The sequence below is a fragment of the Lutra lutra genome, chromosome 15 (assembly GCF_902655055.1).
Source record: "Lutra lutra chromosome 15, mLutLut1.2, whole genome shotgun sequence".
Taxonomy (NCBI): Eukaryota; Metazoa; Chordata; class Mammalia; order Carnivora; family Mustelidae; genus Lutra; species Lutra lutra.
In genome coordinates this window covers 31,141,212-31,164,860 of record NC_062292.1, presented here as the reverse complement: position 1 = coordinate 31,164,860, position 23,649 = coordinate 31,141,212, and the positions used below count along the sequence as shown (strand labels likewise).

Here is a 23,649-nt window from a genome sequence, read left to right as displayed (position 1 = left end):
GAGCTCTGTGACTTCTGTTCGGTACTTTCTTGTTTTCTGTCTCTTTGTTAAAGTTCTGTGTTCATCCATTCTTCTCCTGAGTTTGGTGAGTATCTTTATGACCATTACTTTGAATTCTTTGTCAGAAGGATTACTTAGCCCTGTATCACTAAGGTATTTTTCTTGGGTCTTATCTTGCTTTTTCATCTGAAACACATTTCTCTGTGTCCTAGTTTGCTTGACTCTCTGTGTTTGTTTTTATGGGTAGGTGAAACAGCTACCTCTCTCCATCTTGGAGTGACATTTGGAGGTGATGAAACTTCTTTGTCACCCTGCCCTAGCTCTTGGCTGTCTCTCAAACGTCTGTGATTTTTTAAACTGCCTGATCTATTCTTGATAAGTCTCCCCATCGAAGGTATGCCAAGACCTGTCAGTAGGAATCTCACTTAGCACATTGCTTTTGGCTGACTGGTAGCCAGACCCTCAGGCAGCAGCTTTTAAAGTCTGCAAATATATACAGTCCTACGGGCCACAATCGTAACCCTTGCTGGTCTCTAGACCAGGAGATGTGGGGGTCCCCTGGATGACATGGCAAATCTTGATCCTTTCTAGATTTCATTCCATCTTTTTCCATAGATACCTACCGAAAGAAGGACTTCTAGTTAAAGGATCTAGTTCTCTAACTTAACAGCAGGAAACCAAAGAATCTTTAATGGGGGGGGGGGGGGGGGCAGTCACAATCAAGGATTCCAAGTTCCACGTTTGAGCTTCAACCATCGGCCTTCCCAGTGTTTGCCACCCCCCTCAAAGATGTAGTCATGGGACCTCTGCTGGCAACCTGAACCAGGAATGCCGGTCAGCAGATCCCCACCATTCTGAGCTACTTCCAGGCCATTCAAAAACCTGAATGTGAGGAGAATGTTCTGGATACTTAAGGCTTTTGGATGATTCTTCCCCATGCAGGGAAGAATTCTGGGCAGTTAGTGCCTCTTCCTTGACAGCCCCAGAGTGCATGCTAGTCCCTGTGTAAGTACTGTTGCACAGGTCTTTCACTGACTTATTTGTACACCCCTCAATATCATCCATGTTCCTACCCTTCAACCACTGGGCTGGCATCCTGACACACACTGAGGCATGCCGCCAAGGCCAACGAGCCCTACCGAGCTTCAAAATGCATAGCCCTCCATAGGAGTGAGATGCTCAGACTCCTCTTCCTCCAAAGCTCAAGCCAAGAGAGAAAACTTACTTCTGTTCTGTCTCCAGGAGAAAGAAACAAAACCCCGGCAAATCCCCAGGTAGAAATCTTCCTTCCACAGTTGTGATACCACCTGCAGGAGCTGTCACTCCACCCTCCCAAATGCACAGACACTCATGGGCCCCTTGGCAGCCGCTGGGAATGGCGCTGGGGCCTGGATCAGGGGAATTATCACCTGCTTCTTCCCATTAGAGTATAAATTCTTTGGAATAACAAATTACTTCTGGTATTTTCTTTGTCATTCCCCAGTGCCCACTCTGGTGCTGCCCTGTGCCTAGCAGGTGTTCAAGACACACCACTGACAACATAAACTGAGTCCTAGCACTTGTAAATATGAAAATGCCCACATTCATTGTTACAGGTCAGGAGTTTCTTTGTTTTTCTAAAGATGTCTTGGATTGTGTGTGTGTGCGTGTGTGTGTGTGAGAGAGAGAGAAAGAGACAGAAAGGGATGAAGGCAGAATGGACGATGCACAGGGATGACAACCCCTGAGGCCACAGTGAGCCAGGCTGGCACACGGGGACGGGTGGAGCTCCGGCCAAGTACATTTATACGCACGCATCTATTTTTGAAGGATGGACCGACAACCTGGTTCAAGACCTCATGATTTCTGTTGCTTTATCCACTGCCCCCAGCTCAGCTGCAGGGAACACAGGCTCCAGGGGCATCTACTCTCAGTACAAGCGCACAGACATCAGAAAACACAACCGGTACCTTTGAAGAAGCTGCCAGAGCTTTTCCTTCCAAAGCATAAACTCCTTCACAAAGCGACCATCCATTCTGAGCTTGCTGACATGTGAGTGGGGCTGCCTGACACCAGTGCCAGAGAGGCCTGATCTCAGAAGATGCCCCGTGGTCCACTGAGGACAGGAGGCCCCACGTGGCAGAAAGAGCCACCACAGCCAAAGAGATGGAGGGTCCAGACACGTCATGTCACCCTTGAGGTGTCCATCCGGGCCTGCGGGAGGAGACACAAGCCCGGCCAGGCTCTGCACCATGATGGGGACATGGGGTGCCAGGGGGGCAGTGAGCGGCTCTGTCTGCCACACATCCCCTGCAGTGGAGAGCTTCACAGGATCAGCAGCCAGTCTAGAAAGACAAACCCCTTCCTACGTGTTAGTGCTTCCAAATTGTTTGACTCTGCAAGAAAAGGTTATAAAAATATCACACTGCTTGCCCACAAGGCTGCAAAGTGATCAGAACAAGCTAGTTAGGTGACATACCCTGACGATAACACGCGCGAGCTCTGACAGGACAGGGACCCATGTCGGGGTCCCAGTGCACCCGTTTCCCAGCTATGTCATTTGCTGAGTTTCTGGAACTTTACAAGCCCAGGATGGCCCATCTGTGAAGTGGGTCAAAACCAGCACCTGCCTCACAAGGCACTAAGTGGCTTGCCGCATCAAACCTGTGGCCACATGCTAAGCTCTCAGAACCAATGGCATCACTGGTGCTGCTGAGCACTTCCTCCTGACACATGGGATTCACCTTCCACGCGAGCACCAGAACACCCTGGACGATCCCGAGTGTGCACAGAAGTGTGGGTACTGGGCTCACATGGCCACGCCCAGGTTCTCACTTACTTATTTTTTGTGCCTCTGCACAGAATTCCAAGCAGAATGATAACGGTGGCTCTGGAGGGAACACCCAGCATGTGCCCACATGCCTCCCTAAATGTGTGATGTTCATGCTGGATTCCCAGGTGTCAGGAGGCACGATGACCATCTGCCCCATGACAGAGCTAAGTGATGCACCCCACGGCAAAGCCATCATGTGGGAACCCACGATGTGAGCCCGGCCAGTCAGACGTCAGTCCACGCTCTTGCTCAACACTGCACACTGCCTCCCGACCCACTTGGGGACCCCATCTCCTGGCTGTTGGTGGGAGTGGAGAAGGCTTGGGGTGGGGACCACAGCCGATGCACTGGTGGGTCCTGGGGAGCCCCAAAACGGAAGAGAACCACTTCCCTGGCACAGCCAACCAGACCCAGGTGCTCAGGGGTCAGATCACGCCTACGTTTAAAAGCCCCTGAAGGCTCCATGCTTCCCAGCACCATGCAGTGGATGTCCCTGGGGCATCAAGAAAAATCAGACTGTGTGCTAAGAAAGATGGGAAACTGAAGGGGGAACCAGGTGACAGAGGCAAGGGGCAGAGTCCCTGGGGATGGGTCACTGACAACAGATACCCCGTGACAGCATGACCCCTCCTTTCAAAGACCGCATATGATTCCAGTAAGGCTGAAGAAACAGCAACATCTGATGCATCTGGATAATATTCCATGAATCCTTGCCTGGTACCCCAACCCATCGTTCAACTCAGCCCCGTTTCTATCAAGTCTCGAAACACGAAAATCCTTCAGTCGGCACTGTGCCTCTTGGTTCTGAATCCCAGTTTTGGCATCTTTGCCCAGTTAGCAGTTCAAGGTCCCACGAGTGCTTCCACCAGATACTTTACAGGGAGAGCAAACATGCGAAGATTATTCAACACATACACATGTACATGCACACGTGTATGCACGTGTACACGTGCATGTGTATGCACACACACATGCACGCAGCCATACATGCACACACACCAAAACCTCAGGGGAAAGGCCACTGTGGCCTTTGTGGCAGCGGTCACCCATGGCCATAGCCCTTGCTGGCGGAGGACGGGGCTCCGCTCCAGCTCTGTGTTCCAACCTTAGCTACCAGCTGCTAACACTAGGGTCTGTTTTATTTGCTCCCTTCAGATCCTCCAGACTCCACAGAAACAGCTCTCAAAGTTTCAAAATGAAGCTTATCGGAAGGTAACCGATCGAAAAACATTTAAACCAAACTTGTCAACATCTTGAAACAGGCATCTCGGACTGATAGAATCATAACCATGACACCATCCACCCAAGCTAGTTCTGGCTTTTTGAGCAGCAAGATACCCCCAGGCCCAGAGGAGCCCCTTTCCTTATGGCCCAGGCTCACTTCTACCTGCCTGCACTTCTGGACATGGGGGACACCCCATCCCTGCAGGTGAGGGTCCCCAGATTTAACAGGTGAAAGTACTGGGTGCTCAGTTATGTTTGAATTGAGAATTTAACAAATGAGTTAAGTCCCATGCAATACTGAGAGCATGCTCAAATTAAGAAATGATCTGTCATTTATCTGAAATTCAGCTTTTACCAGGCATACCGTGTCTTACCTGCCACATGCACTGGAGGCCCAACCCCAGGGACCTGGGACGGGTGGGGGCCGGACTCATGAGGGCATGCCTGCGGCTGTCCCAGGGGCCCCCACTTGCCCTTCCCCCAGCACTGCTTTAGGACGCCCCCCTGGTCTCTTTTGGCTGTCAGCACTCTACATAACCCATGGTCCAGTGGCGTCTTCCCTGCTGCATGCACACCCTTGAAAGAACGTCATGTGATCGCGTCTTGTTTCCAGGAAAAGCTCCGGGGGGCTCCTAACTGGAGCCTGCTTTTGTTTTCCTCTTCCCCCTCATAGACCCATCCTGCACACTGTGCTCAGAGGCCAACACACCAATCAGTGTGTGTACTTTAGTCATAATTTCAAGACCCACATGACACTGAGAGCCGGACCAGTATGCCCACCTTCGCTAGCAGGAGACCCCTCAGACCCGGGCTGTCCCTGGATGCCCTGTCCCCTCATTACTGCGAACCACTGCTCAGGGTAATGACACACATTCGAGGAGAACAGGAAGAAAGGAGCCCTCAGCTCCAGGCTTCCCAGCGTGTGCCAGCCACGGCTCGAGCCAAGCCATAAAATGCACGGGGACAGGGAGAAGCATGGACAACACAATAAAGCAAGGGAAAAATGAACGATGCCATAATACAGTCTGTTTTCATTTTGTGCAGAGAAAATTAATTTTTTTAGGACATTTCAGTTAACTTGGCAATATTTTACAGTTTAACCTCTGATGCCTGAAGCTCCTCTCTTTCATCCCCTTAAGCCTCAGAGCAGGGAAGCCCGTTTTACGACGAGCTGTAGGTCCTGCCTCTTGGGGGATGACCAGCCTCACAGCCCAGCTCAGGGCCATGTGCACTCAAGGAATGGGAGTTGTGCTGACCAGGGTTCCCAGCTTGTCACCTCCCACAGGAGCACCCGCTGTAACTGTGAGTCACCCTCCCGAAGAGTTGGACACATTACCTTCCAGAGCAAGGCACCGGGGTGGGCTGGTCGACCAGATGAGGCTGTGTAGGCACTCGAGGTGCTCGGCCCCCTCCAACTTGTACCCAGGGAAGCAGTGGTAGGAGATGACCGTCCCCACGGGGAAGGAGGTCTGCAACTCAGAGATGTTCGCGTAGCCATTGGAAGAGGCAAGAGGTCTCAGGCAGCCTGTGGTGAGGAAAAGAGGAGGGACGGTCGCACTCAGTCCCCTCTGCACCAACGAGACCCACAAAACCCTGGCTCCCTGCCCACCTCCAAGGGCTCTTCAGCCAGACGCCCGTACCCACTTTCCTGTTCCATTCATGTTGCAGAATTTGGCATCATGCTTGCAAACCACACAGAGAGGCCCAGGGGAAGAGGGAGGAAGTGAAGGGGGGTGCAGCTGGGATCAGGGAGCCCCAGACACACCTCAGAATCACCCGGGAACCTTTAAGCAACACCATCCTGGCTGCGAGCCCTACGTCTATGCACAGCCAGGGCACCCCGACTTTTTAAAATCTCCCCAGGTGATGCTAACATGCTCCTGGGGGTGAGAAGCACTGAGGTTCTGTGCAGCAAACATACACCAATGATGGGGGCACCTGGGGGGTCTGAGGAGGTGGCAGCAAAAACCTCCTTCCCCTGCTTGGACTGTGAGGCAGGGGCCTGCCCACCCCGTGTGATGCCACGTGAAGATCGATTTGCATTTTAGGTGCACTTGACATGGTTCTCAGCCTTGAGAACTACCCAGAAAAAGGGCGTCTCAGAACACACCCCGCTGGGCCCTCCCGCGGAGCTCCTGGTCTGGGTCTGCGCAGAGCCCGAGGACATGCACGGCAGGCATGGGGCTGGGGGCCGCGAGCCCCCACAGCACACCCAGAATTCTCCATGCTGTCTGTGTCCCCACACTTCTGCTTCTGCCAACGGAAGCTGCTTTTCCGTGTCGAAACCCGAGCTGCCTGGGGAACATTCCCAGCGGCACAGAATCCCGTTCTGTGTGGCCCCCGCTGCGATCCTGGCATTTCCTGTTGGTGTCAGTGGTCTCACTAGAGGAAATAATAACCCTGCAGAGCTGGGGCTCTTCCCGTGGAGAACTAATTGTGTGTGAAGTAAATAACGTATAATGGAAATCCCGACTCTCCCTTCCAGTCACCGAGCACGGATCACAGCATGGCAGCAGATGTCTGAGCTCTGCTCCCAAGCTGGCTTGCTTTGACATTCTGAGCCTCTAACGGCTTCATGCTCCGCCGACTGCCCTGGTCAGTGAGCTGGTACATGGGATCTATGTTTTGGTGTGAGGCCAGGGGGAGGCCAGGGCAGTCCTGGCATGCAGAACTTAGGGAAACGCTCCCTTTGGAGCCGACAGTGTCCCGTGCCACAGAGATCCACAGACCTACTACCACCCAGGCCACATTTGAGACACATGGCCACGTCCTTTCTCCACAGCCTGGAAGGATTTTACCAATTGAGCTGAACATGAACTGTGTTCACAGGAAAAGTGAAATGTCAGGGAGGAGGGGGAGATTGGGACTCAGAAATAAACAGAATCCGTAACTGAGAAAAGTAAGACAAGCATGTCAACATGAACAACTGACTGTATCAGAGTCCCTAAGTGCCGTTAAATGAGCTGGCGCAAAGGACAGTGCCCGCGGCTCCTCCCAAGAAGGAGTGTCATTCCTGGCCACTCCCACGGAGAAGCTGGAGTTCCCTGAATATAAAACGGGCAGACCCACAGTGAACAGCAGGTGCGTCTGGACACTGCTCTCCAAAACACAAAGTTCCCAAGGAAAACATGGCCTTGGAACATGCCCACCTGCTTGCCTGCCCCAAAAGAAGCCAGAAGGGGTTGTAACTCCAGTAGTAAACCAGGGAAAGAGAGACATGCTCCTTGGCTGGGGACAGCCCATCCCAAGCATGGCAGCAGACACCAGGCTTTGACAAAATAGCTTGGTGCAATCTCTGTTTGCACTTCCAGACAATGGCGAGCCGGCATGTCAGGCTCTCTCCCCCGGATCTGGGGGTGCAAAGAAAAGCCACAGGACGAGACGTCATGTTAAAGGCCAGTCATGCTCCCCCTGGCGCTCCGAGGTGTCAGGCCATCTAAGGCCGCCAAACCCCTCACGCCCATGCCGTGCTGGGCAGTCACTGCTCGGGTGGCCAGGCCCCCACCTGCCTCTGCATGGAGATGAGGTCAGGGCGCAGACCAGGGGACACGCCCCGATGGAGGGTGGTGTGGGTGACGGTGCTATCCGAGGAAGGGCACCTTCCAAGAGCAGCCAGCCAGCTCTGGGCGACACTCTGAGATGTGAGCGCAGGGTGGTGGACGGAGGGGCCTGGCGAGCGAGCAGGAGGCCATACCTGAGCCTGTGATGAGGACGCCACCCTCGGGCATTTCTTAAGAAATAATAGGGACCAAAAGAACTCGTAAATAGGTGCACAGTATTTGCAAGACCTAAAAGGAAGTAGCCTCTAGAAAGGGCAGGAGAATAGGGGGCAGGGGGGGATGCGGGATTCATGAAGGCAGAGGGGGCTGGCATCCAAGGGAGTGTTCTTGGCCCCGGGAAGGAAAGGGACCAGTGGTTGGTAATGTTCACGTGAACATTCAGCCCAACCTCAGATCACACGACAACTCTCCACAGCCTCCCCAGAAGTGCCCCCAGAGCACATATATCCCTGGAAATGTCATCTGTGCAGGCCACGTGGCACAGGGAGTTTCAGCAGAGAAGTGCACAAGGGGGTGGCCTGGCCGCCCTTGGTCCTCCCGGTCCATAGCCTTTGTTTCTGCAAAGGGCCATGACTCTTAAGCCCTCACAGAAGGAAATAATTCATTTCCGACCCCAGGGCAAGCAGAGTAATAGCAGAGCCTGCCAGCCATGACCTCAAGCCCAGCACTAGCATTCGTCTCGACCAGAACACGCCAAGGCTCCGGCGCAAACAAGCCTGCTCCCTGAAGAATGAATTATGCACTGGCTTTCAAGTCACATGTCAAAAAAATAAAATCAGAATTAATGTGCACGCGAGGACTTATTTTCACAAACAGGGTCCTCCATGTTGGCCCGGGCAAATGTTAAAAAGGCAAGAGGATTCTTATTTACTGTGTAGTTTGGATAAAATCTGAATTTGATTATTTTTCTGCTCCTCATGCATTATAAAAATGGAAAACGTTAAGAAAAAATAGCCTCTGTAAAGATTCGCCTTTAATCTACCCTCACCACCACTGAAATAAGTATAAACGTTCCGCTGTTTTTATTAAAAATGCCATAGTTCATCATCGTGCTCACAGCCCGGTTACAAAATGCCTATTTCTTAAAAGACATTTGGTTCTCGGTGTGAAGGAGAAGTCAACATGCTCAAGAACAAGGTCTCTTCTGGTCTGGGCTCTCACGGTGGGCACGTGGAGCTGGTGGGGACCGCAGGGAGGGTGTGGGGATGCCAAGGCCAGAGCCGGTGGGCCCCGCTTCCCTCCACATCCCAGTGGAGAGAAACGCACGTGCTCCCAGCCCGTGCCCCTACCTTGACAGAGCGGCAGGTTGTCCCACGTCCCGTCATCACGGCACAGAGAAACCATGTTGTACAGATCAGGGTAGCGAATCTTGAATCCCTCGTGACAGGTGACGATCAGCTTATCTCCGTGCCTGTATGTCCTGTTATGAATCTCAGCATCGTCGATTTGAGGGATACGGCAATCTGCAAAGGTGTAAAAAGGACACGTTATTTTTTTAAATTTCAGCCTTTTGTGCTTCCCAGCTTGGCACAAAGCTCTTATTTTCAGACCCCGCCTCAGGCTTCCCTGTGATGAGGCCCTCGCACACTGACAGCTAGCCCCTGGTCTGGAGGGGACTGAGGACAAGATGTCCCAATCTAGCCATGAAAGGAGCTTCACCTCCAGCCTGGAACCCTTCACACCATGCAGTGGAGCCTCAGGCGATTTTGGAAGTAAGAGAGGAAGGACAAAGCTGAGGGCTCACAATGACCCACTATGTGGTCCCACCCAGCCCACCGCTTTGCCTTGGGGCAGAAGAAGAGCCTTGCAGAAAAAAGAAGGAAAAAAAAAGGCCTTGCAGAACAGTGGGGAACAAGCTGGGGCCGCACCTGCTGGCACCTCCCTTCAACCTGATCCGCTCCACGAGGGTAATAACATGGCAGAACATGCAACCGCCAACACCACACAGGCCCCCACAGGTAGGTGACCTGCCTCCTGGAAGCAGGTTGGAGCAGAATACAGACTCGGAAGGGGAGGCAGCCAGCCCAGCATCAGGGGTGCAGGAACAGGGAGTCAACACAGAAGATGATTAAGAGATAAAATACAGTGGATAAATTATAACCCTCCACTTCGAACACGGTCTCCTCCCAATTCAGCGTGTGTTGCCGCATAACCCTGTGCAGCCAGCCCGGAGGCGTACAGAGGGGTTGTGCTCCAAGCTTCGCAAGTTTTAAAAATGAAGCAAAATCCAAGAACAGCGTTTTGACAATCACAGAAACTTTCTCCAAGAGTTTCTAAATGCTCTAAGACTGGGTTTCTCAGCCACTCCCGAAAGCCTTCTGGATCAGCCATATGGTTGGAATGGTCTCAGTGGGAGACTTGACCATGAACTGTTGGCTCTGAGGCCTGAGCCCGGGAGTCCTGAAGCTGCGGAGGGAAGGGACACCAGCAGCCCACGGCCGGGAACACAGGTGGCTTTAAAAAGCACATCTCGGGAGTTTTGATGTGGGGTTGGGGCTGGGTTTACAGGGACCAATGAAGAATCTGACAACAGACTCTAGAAAACAGCATGTCAGCAATGGGGCAGGCTGGGGCTGAAGGGAGAGCCCAGGGATGCAGCCATCCGCTGCCTTCCCGGGGTCATTCAAAGTCAAGGCTTGGGTGCGGCATCTGCCTTCATCTCCAGATTAGCTGGAGAACAGGGACTGCGCCCCTGCATTCTCCCACATGCCCTCAGCACTCCGGGACTCCGCACGTGGCTGGCAAAGAACAAATGTCAAGGAAGTGGGGCCGTGGAGCCCCGGGACAACCCCCGTCATCCCTCTGTCTGCAAATTTCAGCAGGAAGCGTCCTTGATGGAAAACTGTTGTGGTTCTAGTTTGACCTCTCATTTTTGAGCTTCCAACTGTGGAAAGGGGTTTCCAACCTCTCACGTTTAACCAATAATTTTTCTACCGGAATAGACAAATTCCCCCAAAGTCAATGCCAGAATGACCCCGACTGGAGTTACAAGGCAAGTGACATCTTGGCACCACTGCTGCCTTCTTAATGGAAACGGGGAATCTCGTTTCTCAGTAGTGCAAACGCAGGCATTACTCACAGCAAATAAAAACATCTTTATCCAGGCGCCCCCTGTAAAACCCCAGCTGCTAACTGACCCCCTGGTGCTGATTTACACGACAAAGCCACCGTTCCCCAGACTGGCTTCCGACTTCTCCTGGAGCTGACCCAGGTCCTTAGCAGGCAGCGAGCATCAGGGAGTAAAGCCAGTGGACAGAAGGGACCCTGGGGCCCGTGGGCGCGTGGCCGCTGGCTGAGCAGAGGCAGCAGTCACTCCCACGGAGTGCCCTGAACTCCTGACCAGACGCCTGTGTCCACAGCCAGGAGCTAGGGGCCGCCACGGGGCACATGGCCCAAGGATCCCAGGGCACTACGGTCTCCCAAGTTCTGCTCATGATGGAGTCACTGTGGGGACTGGCTGCTACGGAACAGAGACACGCACTGACCAGGGAGCTGGGAGCAGGCACTGGAGCTACGGCCGGGAGGCCAGGAGGGTTGTGGCCCAGATAAAGGACAGAACCAAACAGACCAGCTGTAGCTTCACAGAAGTCGGACCCCGGAGCTGGGCTAAGATCCTACCCTTGGCGTCTGGCGCCTGACCCCCCACCAGAGGAGGGGAGATTGGAAGACGAGCCTGGCCCAGCCCGCCATCCTTAGCCGGACGTGACTATGCACTTCATGCCTAAGGAAACAGATAAGCCAGGATCTTTAGTGCCCAAAAATGAATACATATAATCTTCATCAGTTCTGAAGTTTCAAACAGAAATGAGAAATTTTCTACAGTATGAGTGCATCCCGTCAGCCAAAAGAATGTTTAAAAGCTGCTCCAAAAATGCCGTTACCAAGGATGACAGATACAGCTCCATCAGTATCTGACTCTGGCAGGAGTGGGGATGTGATCAAACCCTACATAGACAGACACAAACGGGCACTTTGGGATACAACAGAGAGGTTGCAAAGCTTCCACTCTGAGACAGCCTTTCTCCCCAGACCACTGCATCGCTGCATCTGAGTCCTGCTCGTGTAATAGGGGATTTAATAGAAACAAGTCAAAGAGGGGATACTAAGGCAATATTACACAAATTATTCGATGACATTAGTTAGCACAGAGCAGGGTCCTAAGGAGCAGAAAAGGTGAAGTTCTAGGAATACATATCACGACCAATATTTACTGGCCTTTTTAAATGCCAGTTTTATGTGAACATGAATCTGATTCCTTCAAGTGCCAACTTCTGACACCCATTCTCCCTAAAAAGTGCTTCCAGACACATGACTACGTAATCCACCCTGGAGACACAGCACTCATATCCACACAGGAAAGGTGCTGGAAGTCTCGCTGTAAAGGATGGTGTTGGATTTTGTTTACAGCTGCATTTATAACGCCCGGTATTCATCCATCCAACCATCCGTCCGTCCATTGGTGACTCGCTGAGCACGCAGCCGCAGGTGCTGGGCACGGAGAGTTAGGAATTGTACCCTCGCCGCATGGAGGAGGCCGCTAACAGGTTAGCAAATCCGCAAGCTAGAGGCTAACATGCAGTGATTGCCGCTCGCATGAGGAGGAACAGGTGGCTGAGGTCACAGGGACCTAGCAGGGGCCCCTGGAATCCGGGTGCATGGGACAGGCACCCTGAGGAGATAATGTTTATGATGCAGGGCCACACGGCAAGGTGGCCTCATGGAGCGGGTCTGGGAGAAGGCAGCTTCAGGCAGAGGGAAGGCACGTGCATAAGCCAGGAGAACTCGAGTGTCCTTAAAAACACACAGGAGGGGGACACCGGCTGGCTCAGTCGGTGGAACCTGCCTCTGGCCCAAGTCATGATCTCAGGGTCCTGGGATCAAGTCCCGCATCGGGCTCCCGGCTCAGCACTGTGTCATTCTCCCTCGCTCCCCTCCCTCTGCTCCTGCGTGCACTCTCTCTGACATATAAATAATAAATAAAATCTTTAAAACACACACACACACACACACACACACACAGGAGGGTCCATGTGTCTGAGATACAGTGAGCAAGGGGAGATGAAGGCCTTATAAGTTGGGCATACTTCATTAGGTAGTTAGGACAGGGCTGGAAAGAGGTTGTCTTTTAGATAAGCTCTCTGTTTCCCTGGATGATAAAACAATAGAAGGCCTTTGTCTCTGGGCAATATTCTCGGAGCCTGCGTGTTCTGCTCATCCTGATATGTTCCTGAGCCTGTCTGGGTTTTAAACGCTGAGTATCTTGGGCCAAAGGATTTATCAGGGAAGTCGATCTACAAAACCAAATAAACTTTTCATTACTGAAACCTTATGGAAACCACAGCCTGCATGGGCTATGCATAGCAGAAAATATTCATTTATTTCTAAAATCCTTTTCAAAATTTGTTTTGATTTTCAAGGGAAAGCTTGTGTAACCTGCAAGACTGCAAAGTTAAAGAGGAAAAACCACATGCCTGTCTCAATAAATATAGAGAAGCGTTCTGTATCACGTGACACAGACTCCTAACTGCAACACAGGGAGCCGCCTTCCCTACACAGCATCTACCCGAGTCCCACAGCACCCGTTCTGAATGGTGACACTGACCATTGTTAATTGAAGTATAGTTGACCAACCACATCCTCTTGCTTTTAGGCGTAACCACGGTGATTCCATATTTCAGAACTTCCGACAGTACCACCAGGGGTGTCCCCGTCTGTCCCCACACACTGTGGTCACAGTACCGCAGACAGTACTCCCGGGCGCATGTTCCCTCCTGCAACCCACCTCACAGCTGGAGCTCTCTCAGCCCTGCTCACCCGCCCCTCCCATACTCATTCCAACGCTTCTCTTAACTTGTTCATTTGTTTTGTTGTTGAGATTCCACTGTCACACACACCTGTCCTTCTCTGTGATTTAGTTCACCTTAGTTCTTTGTTTTCATTTTGACTCTTTTAGAAAAAGACCTTGAAAATGAAAGCAGAGACCACGCATGCTCTCAGCTTGGGGAAGCCTTCGCCTGTGCTCAGTGACAGTTGAGTTCAGTGCTTTGAAGACTTCCATAAACACGGTCCATGCTAAGTCCGAGAAACAGTGAGCTGTCAGGGTCAGGAAAGCTCTGTCCACACCCACGGTCAGGGTGGTGGGCGGAGAGATGGAGCCCTTGCCCGCACCAGCACTGCCTCCCCTGCGTCAGCCCAACCTGCCACAGAGACAGTCAGCCTCCTGCCCGCCGCCAGGTAACCTCTGAGTAGTGTTTTAAACTCACACGCACCCACGCAGCATGAACCGCACAGAGAAGACACCGCCACGCTTGCCAGAGGTAGGCAGATACCTCGCCGTGACAAGAGACCATAGGGTAACTGCTGGAAACAAATGCCCTTGTGCCGCCCTGTCTCCCTATCGAACCCCACCTGGAACAGATGCGACGGTGACTGAGCGGATCTCCCGAGTACCACATGTCCCTGCCTCCACGGGCAAGTCTGAGCAGCACGTACTCTGCTTTCTCAGGCGCCGGGCCTGGGAGTGTGCAGCTGGCTAGGGACGCAGCAGTGAGCACCCCTCGTATGACCTGAGCTGCTCTCCTGCCTCGACAGAAACCAGGACCTGGGTTGTCATTGCGGTAGAGGAGGGACACGGTGACTTGTGACACCAAGCCTCCTTTGCCCCCGGCCTGGCCACAATGCTCTCCCGCCAGCACGTGGGGTGGGCCCTAGGCTGGCGCGGCTGGTCCCCACAGCCCCACGAGCAGCCTCCATGGATGAGGTGGGCACTTTACCTTCTTGTGCACAGAAGGGCTTATCACTGGGGATCCAGCCGAGGGTTCCATTGAGATGTCTCACACACAGCCTCTTTGTAGGGCCCTTGAGCGTGAACCCATCTTGGCAGTGAAACTGGGTGACAGACCTTTCAAGGAAAAGCCCTCCACCGGGTGTCCTGAAGCCATTCTCAGGGACGCCTGGGTCAGCACACACCGGAAGGTCATCGAACCCTACATTGACAGAGAGAAGAAAAGGAGCCTCTAAATATGCGCTTCCGAGGCTGGGAGCCTTCCTGCATCCGTGATGGACACTGTCACACACCGTGAACACCTAGCCACTCCAGTCAGCCCAGAACGTCCGCATTCTGCTGTGTGCCACACTGGCTTCTTGCTTAGAACAGCGCCCATTAGTGTCCTCCCGCCCATGGCCGACCACAGCCCTTCACGGAGGCTCAGGGAGGAGCAGTGGAGAAGGAAGCCACACAGGGAACCACGCTGTGCAAGGCGCTGCAGGGGGGTGAGGCGGGAGGGTCGGGGAGGAGGCACGGACTCTGAGCCACCCAGCAGGACAGACGACCTTTCAGGGACAGAACCAAGGATGTAGGACTGGCAGGGCTGGCATTCTCACAGGACAGGCCTGAGCCACCAACACTCGTCTCCTCCCCGCCCCTCACCCTGGCCCACCCACCCACCAGGCCTCATCCAGACTTCCCGAGGATCTGGGTACCTTCCTAACCTCCCAGCCACCCTTTCTGTGCTCCAACAAGAGCTCAACCGCCACCGGTGCTGAGCTGAGAGCCCTCCAAGGACGAGTCACCTGTTCATCTTTGTGACCCTCAGAATCTGCCTTTGCCCCACATCACCCCCACGCACATCCCAGGGAGGAGCGAAGGCCCACAGACTCCCACAGACTCCATCACCACATATAGGGGAAGGGGTGACCCTCAAAAGCCGGGCTATGTGGAAGCAGCGTGGATCCTCAGAGCAGGATGGGCGTGACCCCAGGAGGGGCCAGGATCAACACTGCTGGGGGTGGAGAGCAGGAACATGCTGGCTTCGTGTCTTCAGTTGGCAGCAGAGTGTAGGGTGCCCCCTCCGTGGGGGCTGGTCAACATCAGCCCTCAGAGACAGTCTCAGGTAGCCCCAGGGGGCTGGGGTACATGCAGAGAGCAGGGGAGGGCTGAGGCCCCCAGGGAGCCAGCCAGAGGGAGGACAGGCCTGCGGGGACCAGTGGAGTGCGGACGGTGGAGCTCAATCCAGGAAAAGGGACGGCTCTGCCAGGCCGGGCACAGCCCTTCTAGCAGGAGACCCAGGGGACAACGCAGGGGGAGCTGGAGACGGACCCTGACCGCCGCATGTGGGCCCAGGGCTGGGACTTGATGCAGGCTGCAGAGATGTGAAGGAATGGAGACTATTGTGCTGTTTTGGTTGTTTTAGGTGCAGCGGACACAAGCTGTGACGTTAGTGTCAGGCACACAACACAGTGATGCAACAAGTGTGTGCGTTACGCTGCGGTCACATGAGCATGGCTGCCATCTATCACCACACTTCAATGTGACAACAGCATTGACTGTGCCGTTCCCTCCTGGGACTTATTCATCCCATTCCTGGAAACCGGACTTCCCTCTCCCCACCTCTCCCTCTTCCCTCTCTTCCCTCCCCTCTGCAACCACCAGTCTGTTCTCTGTACTCTCTGTACTCAGGGCTCTGCTTCTCCTCTTGTTTTGCGTTTGAGATACCACAAAATCATAAAGTATTTCTTCTCTGATTGACTATGTCACTTAACATAATACCCCCTTAGCTCCATCCATGTCCATGCAAATGATAAGATTTCATTCCAGAATTGATGGCTGAGTAATATTCTGCTCTGTATATACCACACCTTCATTATCCATTCATCCATCAGTGGACACTTGCCTTGCTTCCACACCCTGGCTACTGTAGATAATGTTGCCATGAACATCGGGGTGCATGTCATCTTTTTGAGTTAGTGTTGTCATTTGCTTTAGGTAAATACCTAGTAGCAAAATTGCTGGACCATCAGATAGCTCTATTTTTAACATCTTGAGGAACCTCCATACTGTTTTCCAGAATGCCTACACCAGCTTGCATTCCCACCAACAATGCAGGAGGGCTCCCCTTTCTCTGAATCCTTGCCAACATCTGTTGTTTCCTGACTTGTTAATTTTAGCCATTCTGTCTGGTATGAGGTACTATCTCACTGTGGTTTTGATTTGTATTTCCCTGATGCTGAGTGATGTTGAAAATTTTTTCATGTGTGTGTTGACCATTTGGATGTCTTCTTTGGAGAAATGTCTGTTCATGTTTTCTGCCCATTTCTTGACTGTATTATTTATTCTTTGGGTGTTGTGTGAGTTCTTCGTATACTTTGGATATTAACCCCAGAGACTGAGACTTGAACAAAGGCACGACTGAGACCAGACCGGTATCTCAGCCCCTTCATAACCAGGCAGAGGACGGACTTGTACAGAGCCCTCAGGAGGCAGAAAGACCATCAGAAATGCCTCCCAGACCCTAGCTGCACCAGGATCTGCAAGATGGTTTGTGAAAGGCAGACCCACAGACCAGGCACTCTCTGGGTGGGTGGGGGAAGGGCTGTCCTCCTGGAAAGCTCTCCAAACAGCTCTGAGCAGCCAGTCTGGCTCCTCAGAGGGCCAGCAGTTGAGGTATGTGGAGTCTCAAGGCTGCAGGAGATACTAAGGACCCAGATACATGAATTCGGGGACCAAAGGGACAGCGGCTGAGGGGAGGGGAATGGGTTAAGAGAGGCATCAAGGACAGCTGCCAGGTTTGGGCGCTGAGCCTGCACACAGAGAGAGGGGACATGGTGAAGACCAGCCTGGGGACCAGTCCCAGTGTAGCAGGTGGATCCAATGAGTCTGAGTCCTCAGGACACCGAGGCCAGGTGGGGGAGACCAGCTGGAGAGCCAAGTTGAAGCCATGATGTCCTGAGCTGCACGTATACACAAAGGTGGCAGCTGAAGGCACAGCTGGATGGCCTCCTGGGAACAAACACAGGGAGAGGATGACACATGCCTCAGACAGAGGCAGGCACCAAGGGCATGAGAGCACAAGATGGCCTGAGCAAGGCTGCAGAGGCAAGGGAAGGCGTCTCAGCCCCCAGGCAGGCAGCTGGGCAAAGACGCAATACGGCAGCCGCTGGCTGCAGAGGGAGGAGCCGGGACAGATACAGGGCTGGATGGGCCTGGGGAAGCCTGCCTCCCCATGTGTCAGGGGGAGGCTGCAGCAAATGTGCACTGCCCGTTCACAGTGCTACATGGGGACAGAAGATCACAGGGCACAAGCCATCCCTGCATTAGGGTCAAGGGAGGGACTTTCCTGTTACCATATTGAAAATTGAGAGTGAAAGAGATCTGAACCCATGCCACACAGCAGGGAGAAAGAAAGACTGCAAATGAGTAGCAGATGGGGAAGCAAGTGTGTGGGTGGAGAGGGGACCCAGCCCTATAGGAGGGCCTTGACTTCCATTAAGGCGCAAAAAGGGTTTTTCAGAACCCCCACTGAAGAAAGGATGGTCCCCATGGTGTATCCATCCTCTGGGACTAGCTCACGGGTACCTCCCAGGAGCCATCCCTCCCTCTGCAAAGTATGACCAGGAGCCTCTCTTCCCATCAAGGCACCTGTGCCCAGCTCTCCTAGAGCACCCTTCACACTGGCAGTGTTGTGCTCTGCCTCACAGCCTCTGCCACTGGGCTGTGAACTCCTGGGGTTGGAGAACCATGTCTTATCCTTCATTTCCAGCATGCCACAGGTGCTGCTAATGAAGGACAGAGCGGGGGGGGGGGGGGTGAGATGGAAGGAGGGAAGGACAGAGGGAGGATGAATGGGTGGATGGATGGTTGGAGGATGGTGGATGAGGGGATGATGGAGGACGGATGAGTGGGTGGGTGGGTGGATGGAAGGATGGTGGATGGATAGATAGATGAATGGATAGATGAATGGATGGAGGATGTTGGATGAGGGGACGATGGAGGATGGATGGACGGGTGGAAGGAAGGGTAGATGGGGGGATAGATGGATGGAGGATGGTGGACGAGGTGACAATGGAGAATGGATGGACGGGTAGGTGGATGGATGGGTGGGGGGGTGAGGGGATGGATGGATGGAGGATGGTAGATGGATGAGCAGGGTGGGTGAGTAGACAAATAGATGGTGGATGGGGAAATGACAGAGGATGGATGGATGGGTAGGTAGGTGGGTGGGTGAATGGATGGATGGACAGATCAATGATGGATGGGTGGATGGTGGATGAGGGATGATGGAGGGTTGAATGGATGGGTAGGTGGGTAGATGGATGGATAGGGGATAGATGGATGAATGGTGGATAGATGGATGGTGGATGGGTGGATGGATGGTGGGTGGATGGTGGGTGGGTAGATAGGTGGATGGATGATGGGTAGGTGGGTGGGTGGATGGATGGATGGATGGATTTCACAGATGAGGGAGGCACTAAGTGCTCTCCCCCAGCACAGACAGGCTTTCTCCTATACCTTCTTACCCCCTCCCTTCTTCCACCCTGAGTGGACTGAATTCCTTAATTTTTTTACAACCTTCTTCCCATCCATACCTGCACACAACGCCCCCTCCTCCGCCCTCTGCAGCATAGGGCCAGAGGTGGGTCTGGGTTGGGACTGGACTGAGTCATGTGTTTCTCTCTCAAACACACACTCTCTGGGCAGTCACACCCACTAACAAATGAGCCACAGTGATCACCAATCACAGGCACAAATCCTCAGCTTGTCACAGCCCCTGCGCCAGGCAGAGAGCCATTCTCCGTGAGAGGAGAGATAACCCAGGTGAGTGCTGAGCCTCTGTGAGTGCCAGCCCTTGATCCATCAGGATGACTCCTGTTCTCACAATAAATGGGAAAACTATGCTGTGAGGACAGAGGAATTTCCTCAAGGACCCAGCTCTGTGCTCTCCTTACTTATTTCTTCCCTGCCCCCATCCCCTGCCTACGAGGGACCACAGTTAGCTTCTGCATCTCTGCATCCAGACAGTCCGAGACTCAAGATGCCACTGGTCAGGCCCAGCCACAGACAGGAGTGAAGAGACAGCCGTCAGAAAGTGGGATGGTGGGGCACCTAGATGGCTCAGTGGGTTAAAGCCTCTGCCTTCAGCTCGGGTCATGATCCCAGAGTCCTGGGATTGAGCCCCGCATCGGGCTCTCTGCTCAGCAGGGAGCCTGCTTCCCCATCTCTCTCTGCCTGCCTCTCTGCCTACTTGTGATCTCTGTCAAATAAATTTAAAAAAAAAAGAAAGAAAGAAAGAAAGAAAGAAAGAAAGAAAGAAAGAAAGAAAGAAAGAAAGAAAGAAAGTGGAATGATGTCAGAAGAGCACACGGTTTACTCTGGACACCTCATCCCATCAAGCAAGACCACCATCTTCCATGTCTTGCCAGAGCTCCATATGCCACTCTACAAAATACCCTGGAGGGTCAGTCCCCAGCCTCAGCCATGTCTCCACAGGCTGTTTTGGCATTTCCTGTAACATGGGGATCCATCCACCAGACGCACACCCACGCGGGGGTAGTTGGCCTGCTCAGAGGGTCTGGCTCTGGGAACCTGCTGTCCTGGGCTCCAAATTCTGCTTTACAATCCAGCAGCCACAGCTTAGGAAGGAGAACAGAGTTCACAGGATGATTTCTAATGTTTCTTTTGGGGGACATGGAAGGAAAAGGGAAGATCCCATTTTAGTAAGTCCTGGAGAGAGTATCCCCTAACAGTTCCTCCTAAATTCAATCCAGAACACAACACGTATGTACAAGAGACATTTCACATGTCAAGTTGACTGTGCCCTGGGGCACCCAGACATTTGGTCCCACAGTATTCTCGGTGTGTCTGCGGGGTACTTCCGGATGAGATCACCACTGCAGTCAGTAGACTGAGTAAAGCAGACTGCCCTCCCTGACGCGGGTGGGCCTCATCTAATCTTGTGACCTGAATAGAACTAAAGATTGAGTAAGAAAGACTTCTTTCTCTCTGTCTGCATACTCAGGCTGGCACATCAGTGTCCCCCTGCCTTTAGACTCAGGCATAGGCTGGAGCGCACATCAGCAGCCCTCCTGGGCCTCCGGCTCACCAAGCGGAACTTGGACTTCCCATCCTGCATCCCTGTGTCAGCTGGTTCCTGGGTGTGTGCGTGTGCGCATGTGTGCGAGAGAAGGAGATAGTGCTCCTCCTTGGCCCTGTGTTCTCTGGAGAACCCAGACACATGCAGGCTTCCTAAAGATACACAGGCACTTTAAAGAGGCAAAGACATGAATGCCAGCCGTCCCCACACCCCAGGAGACACTATTTCTCTCTGGACCCAAGTCCCGAGAAGCAGCCTGAAGGGTGGGGCAGTGCCTGGTGCCTGGGTCTGCAAGCCCATCCCAGAATCCCAGTCTGTGACACCCTCCTAGACCCTGGCATCTGTGACCACCCGGGAGATCAGAGCAAGGACTGTAACTTGGGTTTGGCTTCTGGGCAGAAGGTGAGATCTCCTCTTTCCCTTTCCTTCTGACTAAAAGCAGGGGCAGTGACAGGAATGTGGGTTCTTCACCCCAGAGAATGGCATCCCAACCTGAGGCTCATTACGAGGGTTTGAGCCCTCAGGTTTGGGGACTTTGGAGTCTGTTGAAACCCACCAGACCATTTTACTATGAGCAAGATAAGAGTCTCTGGGAAGAATCATAAAAATAAAAGCGGTGTGAAAAGCAATCTTTGGGCTTATTATAACTGAAAAGTCATCTTCGAGGAAGGAAGACTGTATCAAATGTAGCCAAATCAATTTAGAAGTCGGGGTGGCTTCCATTTCTCTGTAAACTGCTGGGTGAGTCTCTGGAGGAAGGAACAGAATAGAGACAGAGAAATTGATTTTGTATGCACTGACTTGGGGAGAGGGTCCTGGGGCGGGTAAGAAAAGGGCATTCCTGCCAAGGTGAAGCTCATATGTCTGCACATCTGAGCCAGATTCCAGAGCCCCCCACACTCACGGTCTGCCCCACTGGTGGGCATGGGACCACCGACAGGCCGGGGTCTGAGCCCTGCCGCACCCTGGAGAGGACGCTGGGGGTGGGGGGGCCGGTCCGGTCACTGGGCAATCTGGCCTGGGGCTCACAGCCACTCCCACTGCTGCCCCAGCAGGCCTTTCATGCATCGGGGGCTCACATCGTCACGACTTTGCAAGCGCTTCAAGGGAAAGGACAATTTGTCAACGCTTTGGTGTCTCCATACCTATTCAGAAAGGACTGAACAAACAGCTGTGGGGAAGGGTTCATCACCACATAGAAAAGAATCCTCGTGGTTCCCCCACCCTGACACCTTCTGGTGCACCGTCTCAGGGAGATGGGGCTGGGGAACATTTTGCATGACCTGACACATGCCAACTTGGGGCAGCTGGCCACAGAGCCCCCACTGACAACAGTACAGCATGGACAACCTGGGCGGTGAGAGCCTCAGGAGAGGCCGTAGCTCGGGGCCCAGGGAGCAGCCCTGACCCAGAAGCAGCCAGGCAAGGAGCCGGACTCCTGCCCTTGGTGGCCCGGAATAAAGGCATGGCAGCCCAGTGACCACGCATGAACCAAAGAGTCCCTCCTAGCAACACGACGGCTTCCGTCCCGCCGATCCGAACACACCCGACTCCCCCTGCATGGATTCTGCTTCTTCTCCTCACCAGTGAGGGGGACAAAGTCTCTGAGACACTGACGAGTGTAACATGGCTGTGTCTCAGCCAGGGAGGAGCCCTTCCTCCCATCGTGTCAGGGGAAGACCCTCGGAACACCTTTCCTAAGTTTAAAGACCCTGGAAACTTGGGCACCTGGCTTGTGGAGTTATAAGCACCAACATGAAGCCACTGGGCAGGCTGCGGGCAAGGGGTGCCTCCGACCACCTCCGCACCACCACAGACACCCCCTTGGGCTTCCCTCTGCCGCAGAAATCCCATCTCCACGTGGCCTTTACTGATTATTCCAACGAAGGCGGGTATGGAGAGCTGCCTTATTCCAGAAACCACTAGGGCTGGAGGTATGTCTAAAACAAGGCATTACCAATGACAAGAGCCACAGACACAATGCTGAGGCAAAACCTAACCAGCAAATAAATAAACCCTCAACACCAATATTCCCAAATGCAATGCCCTACACAGATGGTGGTTGGGGAACCCGGAACCATGCGCTTGCCAGAAGTTTCCAGCCACCTCAGAGCCAACCAAACACCATCTACACATTTGGGAGGCCCATCCTAGGCAGGGTCAGCCTCAGACACTTGGAGGACCGCCCCCCTTCCCCGATGACAGACATCTTCCACGGAGTGTTGGAAGAACCGAGCAAGGTGGCCCCGGGCTACTGTGGACTGGGGAGCTGAGCCCACCCTGGGCCTACCACCTTGCCAGGAGAAGCCAGGTGGGCTGCAGAAGACCCTCACAGGAGTTGGAATGCAGGAAAAACAGCAAATTAATAATTTAACACTGTTAAAATTATAATTAAAATCAATGTGAAAATGGAATTTGCTTTATAAAAATTCACTTATAACCCATATTTCCGCAACAAAATCATTATTAAGTGGTTCTTGACCTTCTCTATTCCAATCCAGATGATACCTATGTTTGGCCGAAATTTCAGCTCTTTGTTTTTAAAAGGAAAAGGGAAGGAGGAGAGGAGGGGTTATTATGACCTATTTACACATTCATTGGGTCAACATCCAGTGCCAGGCACTGGGGGAAAGCTGCCGACAGGCATTCACTCAACAAACCATGTGAGCCCGCCCACCCCACCCTCCTAACCCTGGAAAACGAGCTTACATCGAGGACTGACCAGAGTTTCTGATCTGCAGGTCACAGACTCACAGCAAGTCACAAAATAGATTTTAAGGGTCACAACAGGCACTTTTTGGAAACAAAAAGAAAAAATCAGAGTGCATTCCACACAGTAAGGGGGAGAACTCTTTCGTATGGTTTTATTAGTTATTAATCTGCAGTGGAAACTAGATTTGCTTCCACAGTTCACAGGCAAAAAAGGTTTGAAAGACCCTGCTTTAAACATACCCTACCCTGTCATTCTATTTGCACACATAAATTTCCTTAAATAACATGGACACTCCAGGTTGTGGAGGGAGGCTGTGCGCTCTGTATCCTGACCCAGCCATTCTTCTAGCTGTGTGCTCTCGGGTAAGTTACTTCACCTCTCTGCGTCGCAGCTCTGCTTCTAGAGCTACTGACAAATATGAGTAACATGATAACCAGCATATGGTAAGTTCACAACAAGCATAGATAACGT

At 52.9% G+C, this 23,649-nt stretch overlaps 1 protein-coding gene across 2 annotated transcripts in view; it reads right to left on the bottom strand.

Moving 5' to 3' along the window:
• SUSD4 (sushi domain containing 4) overlaps nt 1–23,649 on the bottom strand; it is an 85,996-nt gene that overhangs the window by 23,764 nt on the left and 38,583 nt on the right. Inside the window, exons 3-5 of one of the 2 annotated variants that reach the window (XM_047705238.1) lie at nt 14,370–14,582; nt 8,886–9,059; nt 5,373–5,561 (exon numbers count right to left, since the gene is read on the bottom strand). In XM_047705238.1, the coding sequence (XP_047561194.1) occupies nt 5,373–5,561; nt 8,886–9,059; nt 14,370–14,582 (576 nt within the window). The remainder of the gene's footprint in view (nt 1–5,372; nt 5,562–8,885; nt 9,060–14,369; nt 14,583–23,649) is intronic. The other variant, XM_047705239.1, reaches the window with a different exon arrangement.